Genomic DNA, 10,666 nt, shown 5'->3' on the forward strand with positions numbered 1-10,666 from the left:
AACTCTTAAAAATCATGAATTCAGTGGACTTAAACCAAGTAAGTAGGAAAGATATTCCAACCAACTCTTCAGTAGGCCCAGAAACCTCATTGATTGAAGGTAAAAATCACAGCTCACTTTAAAATGAGCCATATTTTGACAAATAATATCCATCAAATGATGGTTGTAAAGACAGAATCTTGGACAAATGGCCCCATGCCCATATTGTTAATTAAGATATATGGTCTCATTCACTTGTCTGTTCACTATTCACTGAGTGCCCATACACTGGGCTCACTGTGCCAAATACTGGGGGCACCACAGTGAACAAGATAGCTGTGATCCTTACCCTTGCAACTGAACTCAGTTTTTGAGGACTTATCTCTGGGCAGAGGAAAGGGAGGTTGGCTGTAAGGTTAGGCTGGAAAGAGGTTTTGACAGATGAATCTTGGGTCCATCGGTATTTCTAAATATGGAGTCATTCACCATCTCTCCTGAGCCAAACTCAAGGAGGCTGAAGCTGACACAGCTCCCCGTATATTTGCCTCTCTAATGGGGAGATACCTAGCCTATTTTGTTCTAGCTGCTAAAATCCTTTTTAGGTCTCAGTGCCTGTCTGTCTTTAAGGATTTTGAAGGGTGCAATAGAAGCATATTTACAACTGAGCCACCTGGGCTCCCAACTCCTGGGCATAGCCCTCAGAAGCCAACATATACACATAATAGTGAGCCAACCTCAGGGGTGGAGGAACTGGTCTTTCCAATGACTTATGAAAGTCTCTTTAGAAGATGGGAAACTTTGGTTCTAGACTTGACACTGATGACCACGGGTAGCTTCAGGCAAATGCTTTCACCTGTCTGGCTCTCTGTAACTTTACCTATGGAGTGAAGGAACTAAAATGTGGATTTTACCAAAGAAACATCTGAATTTCCTTTTCAGATGGATTCATTAAGGTAAGGCTAGCTGCTGTAACTGAAATTCTCAGGGGCATAACAAAATACATGCTTAATTCTTTTCATGTTATAGTCAGTAGGGTGATTCTGGTCAAGAGGTCTTTTATGTGGGTATGCAGGGGCTCAGTTAACTTCCAAATTGTGTCTCTGCCTTTCTTTAAGGTAGAGGTTGTGTTGAGTTTTCAAAAAGACCACCAGAATAGGTCAACTCAATGGATGCACAAAATCAAGGTGATTCAAAACATTTGATCTGGAAAATGGGGAAAGATTGAGAGATGAGAGACTGCATTCTCTCCTCTCTGGGACCAGGGCTAGAGGTGCCAGTACGTATTCTACGTACATTCCATTGGCCTGAGTCAGTCACATGACCATGGCTAAGAGCAAGGAAGTCTGGGAAACACAGTCTAGCTATTCCATTGGTCTGAGCCAGTCACATGGCCACAGGTAAGAGCAGGGCAGTCTGGGAAGTGCAGTCTCTGTGGTAAAGAGGAAAGGAAAACAGGTTTACCAGCCAACCAGTTGGGTATAGGAACTGCAATTTTCTGTAGCAGTCCCTTCTTATTTATTCTCTACTCAATCAGAGTTTAAAATCATATACTCTGCCTCAACCAGGAGAATAACTTACTTGTAGGAGGTTGTTGATATAATCCAGTTAGAAGATGACAGCAGTCTTTATAAGGGAAATGTGTCCACACATCCAGATTTTCCCAGGAGAGGTCATTTATGCCTGTAGTCTCAGCATCCTATCCACTTGGTGCCTGCTTTAACTCTCAAAAGTATCCCAGTTTGGATGATAAATTATATAGTCATCCTATCTACACCATGCAGATGACAGAAGAGAATATGAGATTGTGTAAAGATGCACAATATTGCTGAAAAGAAGCCATACAGCCACTGTTCCATAAAGACAGCATTTTTTTTTTTTAATTTTAAAATTCTGCATCTGAAAACACAGTATGACAGAAAGCATCTATATACACCTGCAGTGTTTTTGGTATGATACAGTATTTAATACATCCACTGTTTTCTGCAAAAATTTTGCTTTGTCAGACAGAAACAAACTCCCCTAGACAAAAAAATACAGCTAAGGCACAATTTTGTTGTTGTTGTTGTTTTTCGGCTAAATTAAAAGACAGAAAAGGTGCAAAAATGGGCAGGTAATGCAGTCATTTCTGAGAATCACATTCTACCTCAAGGAAAAGCATTCAGATGACTGGAACTTTGATTACTGGTCAATTTCAGATAGTTGAATATCTCTTAAAATACTCCTTTAAATAAATAGCAAAATATCTACATATTTCAATGTGTGCCATTTGAATTCTTTTAAAACTTTATTTACAGATTGTTTTTAAAATCAACACATTACAAAATATTTCTGTACAGTTTTATGCATATTATGATCTATAACAAAATAGTTATTTTTAAAAACTATATCACCACATGTCTCTGAAAACAATGAGGGGGACGGTAATAACTTAGAGTGAGGCCTCTAAAACAAATACCCAAACAAATGCCATTGACAACATAATATTAAAAAAAAAAAAAAAAGACAAAAGGACTACAAAGACAATTGCGCACAATTCCAGTGAATTTCCTATGAAAACCCTGGGGTTGTCTTTGGCCTCCATCAGCGCTGGAACAATGGAAGGGTAAAGAAGAGAGTTGGAAGGTACGGAGAGGGTGTGATCCCTTTGAGGACACTACCCATCTGCTGGGAATATTTAGTGCTATCACTTTCTAGGCAGGAAGGATGAAGAGATAAATGGAGACCGTTTCCTGATTTACCCTTGAAGTACATAAAGTCACCCAGTCTTGGGGGCAAGGGAGGTTTGCAAAGCCTTTTTGAGCACTCCGCTGGTAATTAAGCCAGCCCATTACAGCGGCAATATGCTCTGAGAGTGCTTCAGGAGTTGGCTGAGCTTTAGATGAGCACCCAAGCCTTCATTTTGCCCACAGGAAAAATATAAGAACATTTTTCTTAAAGACAACATTTGTAAGCAATTTCTATAGCATCTGCAAACTACAGATTGGCAGCCCCTCCCTTAGGAGGCTGCCACAGACCCTTCACGATGCTTTCTTCTGTGATGTTGGTGGAGATGGGAGGGAAAGGATGGTCAGCTTCCCAAAAATAATGTTAAGGCCACATTTCAAAAAGGAGAAACCTAAGGCTTTTTTGTTTGTTTTTGGAAGGAGGCATGGGAGAAGCAAGTTGGAAGAACATGAGGGATGGAGTAGATGGTGTGAGGGATGGGGTGACAAGGTGTAGAACCCACTTTCTGGTGGTGTCTGTAGACAGAGGCAGTTGGAATATTCCCAGCCAAGTGGAGAGGGAAGAGAGGCCACTTCCTCCCTGCATGGAGCTTGGCAAGACCAGAGCCAAAGACAACGTGATGGGTAGACACAGGTGGCGCAAGAAAGCCCTCCTCCATCTCAAGAGGGTCCTATACAGTATCTTGTTTGCAAGGTAAAAACAAAAGGGGGAAAAAAACCTTCTAAGTTAGAGAGCCAGAGAGGAAGAGGGAGAGGAGAGAGAGAATTTGCATAGATCATACATTCAGCTCAAGCAGATTTGGACACCTTTATCCCCCTCTCCCCACCCCAGGTAAACTTCTCAGCAGACACAATGAGGTAGCGCCTGTGGTAGACCCATGGGCAAAGTAAGGTAACTGAGGCAGAAGCAAAGAGGACATCCCGTGAGCCAGCACAGCTCTTTGTGGTTTCCAAAGAGGCTTCCAGGGATGGGGCAAGATGGTTGCCAACACTTGGGATTTGGAGAGAGCCTGACTATTTCATACCCCACCACCTCCTCTTCCTCCTCCTTCTAGACCCTCTTTGCGATTTCTGCCTGGTTTGACGGAGTCCCACAAGGTGTAGCCCCAGGCATACATGGACCTCTGCATGTCTGAGGGGCAGCAGTCCAGATCTCCAGATTCTGTTCCTTCTTCCCTTCAGCACAATCTTGGGACCAGGAGAGCTGGCCAATCCATTCCTCCTCTGTGGAATGGTCTCTTGGGGGTGGGGAATGACTTAGCAAGAGATCTCCATTCCCTTCAGAATTGAACATGAGCTGCTATTTTTGCCCCGACCTGATGCTGGCTCTTTTCCTTCTCTACCAGGGCAAGGGCTAATCTCACTTTAAAACACCTCTCTAGAGAGCAGAGGTTGCTGGCAGTGCACATGTGGAATAGCAGAATTTTTATTTGCCCACTATCTGTTAGGAAAACAAAAAACAAAAAACCTGACATTGAAAAATCAGATTTTTAAATAAAAATCTGGATTTCTGGCTTCCTTTCCAAACTGGAAGATTCAACTACACTGTGCTTACATTATTACATACAACGATAGGTTGGCTTGAGTAGCAGCTGCTCATTCTGGGTAGGTCACGTGCATGCCAGTAAGACCGCAGTCCCCAACACCGCCACCACTCCCTTTTGTCTCTTACCAACCATTTCACTTATTTATGTTAGTATCCTGGACCCCATAAGCATTTGTCCCCCCTACCACAGAGCGTGTCTCTGATCATGCAGGCCTAGCTTGCTGTCTTTAAAGCGGAGTGTGACGGCTGTTTCTAGAATGTACACCTCTCTACCACTGGAAGCTGCTGGGGAGCTGGTGCCCCAAATCCTCAGTGAACTTGGTTGTGGAAGGGCTCTTTATTTACACCCTACTCCTGGGAGCTACTGCTCTACTTTCTGCATCTTTTTGGCAGACAGCTTAAGGTTCCAGCCAGTGTCTTCCATGTTGTTTGCAAACTAGAGAACCAGAGGGAAACAGGGTCTTCCAACACCCAAATGTGTGCCCAGCGCAGAGACAACTGCAGTGAGCAAGAGGAGGGGTGTGTCTTGTGGTTCTGCTCATCATGTCTGAACCCTGCTTGCATTTTAGAAGTTAAACCCACAATGAGAAATGAAGCCAGAAGGACTCATGATCTCACCAGAAAAGCCTTTTTACCGCCCCCGCAAAGGGAGAAAGCAGGGCACTTCTTACAACATAGGGACCTTGGGAATTGCTCACTCCCTCCGGGGAGACACTATCTGTTTACGCGTGGCCCAGGGAAGTGAAGTGGGACGTGGGAAGGCTGGCTGTCTCCTGAGCTCAATTTCTGCCTGAATGTCACTTGGTGGGTGGGGAACTGTACAGTGCTGCAGCTTAAGGAGTGCTTCCTTCTCTCCACAAATGAACACCCCAAGGCCCACCTTTACTTCCTGAGTTTCCAGGGACCTCGTCACTGGCTCAGCTCATGGTTGCTATGCCCTGCAGGCTGTAATAGGCTTCCAGAGACTGCAGCCCTATGCTTTTGAAATCCTCCACAGCCCCAGCTCTAGGCTGTCTGACCAATGGCCTCCAACAAATAAATCATTCTCAGGCAGGTTAAAAAAAATTATGTTCCCTGGAAAAGCATCTTTTCTCAAATCATGCTGGGCTTTGTTTGGAATTTTCCTTTTTTTAAAAAAATTTTTATTTTTTAAACAAAATGTAATATCTGCAATCTTATTCTCTGGTCTATTAATAAAATTAGAGAAGGCAGAGGAATACCTTGTGTGACTTCTCAGCTCCTCGAATTAGTTGTGGTGAGCAATGAATTAAGTCACAAGAAAAAGGGAAGGGTCCCTAGAGTCAGCCATCTCTGTCATTTCTTCACTTGTTCCAGGATTTAAAAAAAAAAAAAAAAACCAGATAGGTTACTGGGTACAGGAGGGGCCCCATCTTGAAGTCTGCAGGTTCACATTATGCACAGGGACTTGCCACGGTTCAGTCCCCAAAGCCACTGCAAATAACGCTGCGAAAAAAACACAGAGCACTAGTGGTCTGGCAAAGGAGGGTGAAAGGGAAGCTCTCGAAGTCACTTCAGCTACCCCAGGGAAACCCTGGCCAGAGGCAGAGGCTGGCGGCAGAAAGAGGATGTGGCACCCAGCTCGTGGCCACCATGGAGTCTATAAGGGATTCATAGGGGCTTTCTAAGAAAGCTACTCTGAGATTCCTGGAATCACTGTTGACAATGGCTATCTCCTGGGCTCTGCTGCCTGGACGTGACTACCCTCTTCCTAAGATGGCTCTCCATCAAAGGAGCCTGTTTTCCTCTGTTAAGGTTGCATGGATGCCCATGATTAGATGGGCCATGGGAAGTCATCCATGGAGTAAAGCAGGAATGCCCCTAGCTCTCTACAGCCAGCACATTCCCCACCCACCCTCCAAGTCTTCTGTCTGTCACCTCCTTGTGCCTGGGGTGGGGTTGGGGGGTGGAGGGAGGAGGACAGGAGGCTCAGGAGTTCCAATACTCTTGGAATCAGAGGAAGGGATGAGACTGACACTCTGCATAAGGAAAAAACGAGGCTCCAATGGTCCCCAAGGCACCCCACTCCAAGACAGTGGAAGATGTGGGTTGGAGCTTTCTTTGCATGGTGTTCAATGTCCCTGCTTTACTCTGAGGATGAGAAGGATGGGGGGTAGACATAGAAAGAAACCAAGAGAGAGACACCAGGGGGTGGGAAAAGGGGCCTTTTGTGAATAAAGGCAGCTTCAGTTAGTAAGATAACATAATTGACAAGCTGCAAAAACAGCACCTACTAATTAGTCATCGACTAAAACATATAAATAATAAATATCTAAAGTGTCCATTCTCTATGTCCTCCATTGCCAACTGGACATCCTGCCTTGGTAGGCTTGGGATAGGGCAACACATCTGGCTAGGCTTGGGACAGGTCACACAAAGTGAAGGGTAGCCCCTTCAAACTCACGCTGGAGAGATGTCAGAACTGGTCTCTATGGGAAGGACAGATAGCTACCAGGGGTGAGACCTTTTTCCAAGGGAATCCATTCATTCAGGAGAGGTGGGATTACAGCAGGAAGGGAGGCCAACCTCCAAGGGCTCTCCTGGTGAGCAGGGATGGACCTCCAGGGGGCTCATGGCAAGGAAACCCTTTGGGTTTCTGGTAACTCAAACACTTAAATCATACTGTTTTTAGTTGTTTAAATAACCTTCCCACTTACATGTTGCATGTCCCATTGAGCCTGTTGGCACCCTGGATAAGAAGGGGCATGAAATTAAAAACCAAATCTGTAATGCTATTTCCTGGGGAAAAGTCTGGTTCATGTGGTTTGGTCACTCCCAACAGCACCGGTGTGCAATTGACAAAGGTTTTGCGTGTCTGACCTCAGAACGGAAGGGCTCTGGCAGGGGATGGGTGCTGCTGTGCTGTCTAGCTCAGGAGTTTTGCTCCAAGCATTGCCTTGATAGTTTCATGGCGTTGTCTTGTGAGTTTCACGGTCATGGCCCTCAATGTTCCCATTTTCAAGGATCAAAGAAGGTCATGGTCTTGAGTTTGGTGCTCACAAATCTCATCCTATTTCTGCTGCTTTGTGTGGCAGCATTGAGGGAAGGTGGCTCGGACCCCTGGACAGGTGGCAGTTGCATTTGTGGCTGGACCTTGGCCATGCCACATCAAAAAGGTTTCCTACTCATCTAGTTACTAAGGAGAATGGCTCAACCTAAGGAGGGCTGCTGAGAGGCTCAGTGCTCTCCCGAGGCTGTAGCCTCCACGGGAAAGGGCCCATGACCATGACTTTCAAGGCTAGCACAAGAATCCCCCAGCCAAAAGGAGCAGAAAGATGAACCAAAGGGCGGGGCTGGAGTTCGAACCCATGGTCGGTCTGGGCAGTGCTTATCAAACTGGTGTTCGCAGAGCCCTTGGGTTCTGAAGAGGTACCATAGGAGATACCCTGGGCAAGGGAACTGCCCAGAGGGTTGAGCTTTGGGAGGGAACCTTGCACTCCTCAGCTTCAACCAGAGCAGCTTGGATTTCGTCTGCACCTTAAACTTCCACTTTTGACTGTGCTCAGTAAACAAAGTTCTGCTGCTCAAAATAAAAGTTGGAAAATCACTCATCTGGGGGCAGGGGTGGGTCATGGGAGGGGGAAGACAAGGAAGCTGTAGGACTTGAGGATCAACCAGAAGAGGTGAGACCGTCACAGTGCAGGGACTGAGCGCTCCCACCGCAGCTTGCCAAAGGCAGGCTGTTGGCTGATCCTGCTTTGACCTGCTGACCTTCCTTCTCCATCATTCTATGGCAGGAAAGACCCGTTCACAAACGGCCTCCCCCAGGGGTGGAAGGCCAGAGTTTAGACCCCACAACCCCTCTGGCTGCTTTCCCGTTGAGATCCTGCTGTGGCCCACTCCTCATGCCCAGGGCTACCTGAGCCGGCCATCAGGTTTGACCGCCCCCAGCTCTGACTTGGGGTCAGGGCTGAAGGAGCTCCAGGCTGTCTGGCTGCAGGTCTGCATGACCGGGCAGGCTGTGGGGCCTGTGGCACAGATGTCCATGGCGGTCCACATCCCGCCCACCAGCGAGTCCAGCCATCCCTCCAGCGCTGCGCCCATGGAGGCTGCGTTCCTCCGTGCCTGCTCTACCTGGGCGGGGCTGATGGGCAGGCTGAGGACGGGGTTCAGGCTCTGGAAACTCTGCTCCATGTAGGCGTTGCGGAGGGGCCCATTGTGCAGCTTCAGTGCCTCCTCTGAAAGCCAAAAGGAACAATTCCAGGATCAGAAGAAGGGCCACCAATAGGATGCCTATTCATACTTAGCCTGTGCCTGGTGCTGCACTGAGCCATGCATCACCTCATTCACTTCACACAACAATCTCATGAGGTTTAGCAAATTCATTTCACAGCTGGGAAAATGGAGCCCGTAAGGACAGAGCCCACTTTGTGCAGGGCACGGTGCATTCCTCTATTCATTCAACGCATGTTTATGGAGCATCATTGATAGTCCAGTCATTCAGACAATACATATCTTCATCACATATTTACTAAACACCCGTTATCTTCACGGCACTGTCATATTTGATCAAGATATATTAAATACCTATTAGGTACCAGGATCTATTCTTGGTGGTGGAGCAAACTGGGTAGGGAGGTTATGATCCAGTGGAGAGACAACAACCACAAATAAATAAACGAGTAGATAAATTAGGCTATTTCAGGCAGTGATGAATATTATGAAGGTAATAGTGTATTAAGTGATAGGAGGGCTGGCAAACTTCAGCCCTTGGACCAAATGTGGCCCATCACCTGTGTTTGTAAAAAAAAGTTTTATTGGAACACAGCTGTGCCCACTTATTTGAATATTGTCTATGGCTGCTTTTATGCTACCAGAGCTGAGTATTTGAGACAGAGACTGTATTTTATCCAACAAGCTGAAAATATCTCACCTTGAATTGTAGCTCCCATAATCGCCAAGTGTTGTGGGAGGGACATGGTGGGAGGTAATTGAATCATGGGGGCGGGTTTTTCCCATGCTGTTCTTGTGACAGCGATTAAGTCTCATGAGATCTGATGGTTTTATAAAGGGGAGTTCCCCTGCACAGGGTCTCTTGCCTGTTGCCATGTAAGATGTGCCTTTGCTTTTCCTTTGCCTTCCGTCATGATTGTGAGGCCTCCCCGACCATGTGGAACTGTGAGTCTATTAAACTTCTTGCCCTTATAAATTACCCAGTCTCAGGTATGTCATTATCAGTGGCATAAGAACAGACAAATACAGCTAGGATTATTACTATTTGTATTAATCCATAATCCTCACATACATAAAAAATTATGGGGCTGTTTTTATCATCCCTATTTTACAGATGAGGAAACAGATGCAGGTGGAGTTAGAGACAGATCTGGGGTTAAATCTGGGACCGACTAACTCCAAAGGCAGTGCTTATCACTCACCTTGACCCTACTGCTCAAGGCATTGCCAAGGTCTAATTTTTCACTCATGCAAAAATTCAAAAAATTGGGCCAGGCGTGGTGACTCACAGCCTCCTCGGGGGGCTGAGGCGTGTGGTGACCTCAAGTCAGCAGTTTGAGACCAGCCTGGCCAACATGGTGAAACCCCATGTCTACTACAAATACAAAAATAAGCCAGGCATGGTGGCAGGTGCCTGTAATCTCAGCTACTTGGGAGGGTGAGGCAGGAGAACTGCTTGAACTTGGGAGGCAGAGGTTTCAGTGAGCTGAGATCACGCCATTATACTCCAGCCTGGGTGATAAGTGAGACTCCATCTCAAAAAGGAAAAATTCAAAAAACTGCAACCTCAGGCATAAATGGGTTAAACAGTAATGTATACATGAGAGGGACTGTTACTACCTCCCAGGGACTCACAGTGGGGAATCAGGAAGTACAGCAATTTGGAGTGAAGGAAAGAAGCTACACACTTCTGTTATTTCTAATAGATACTATTTCTAATATTTTGAAGTTTCTATTTGTTGCTTGTTTTATTGCTCAATACAGGCACATATTTTTTTTTTTTTTTTTAAAGGCTGGCCAGTGAGTCTAGTGAGTTGTGCTTTACCAAATCAGGTTTTGCAAGGGCTAAGATTATAAGATAGCTTCCGAGATAATGAATGCAGTGTTCAGAAGACAATGCTTCCTGTTTGCCTGTCAGCAGCTGCCACCACCAAAGGCCCCCAGGACAGCCTGGAGAACAAGTGTCCAGAGCAGTCACGAAGGCAGAAGAAAGGCCATGTGCTACCCTTCTAAAAGCAATGAGAATAGTAGCTGAATTCAAAATATGCCTTGACGAACACAGACAAGATCATCATTCCTTTAATTCCCAGTGCCCCAGGAAGCAAAAGCATTGGGTTCTGTGGTTTGAATGGGGACAAATTGGGGGAAGGAGGTGAACAGTCACTGAGCACATATTCCGTCTTGCAAGTGTTTAGCAAAGCTGCTTTTTCTTTTTTTTTTTTTTTTT

General features: G+C 45.9%; 1 protein-coding gene across 1 annotated transcript in view; it reads right to left on the reverse strand.

Moving 5' to 3' along the window:
• Nucleotides 1-1,829: 1,829 nt before the first annotated feature.
• XYLT1 (xylosyltransferase 1) overlaps nt 1,830-10,666 on the reverse strand; it is a 375,167-nt gene continuing 366,330 nt past the window's right edge. The window contains exon 12 of the mRNA XM_017539936.2: nt 1,830-8,444. Coding sequence (XP_017395425.1) covers nt 8,122-8,444 — 323 coding nt within the window. The 3' untranslated portion in view covers nt 1,830-8,121. The remainder of the gene's footprint in view (nt 8,445-10,666) is intronic.

Source organism: Cebus imitator, unplaced genomic scaffold, assembly GCF_001604975.1.
Source record: "Cebus imitator isolate Cc_AM_T3 unplaced genomic scaffold, Cebus_imitator-1.0 Scaffold122, whole genome shotgun sequence".
Taxonomy (NCBI): Eukaryota; Metazoa; Chordata; class Mammalia; order Primates; family Cebidae; genus Cebus; species Cebus imitator.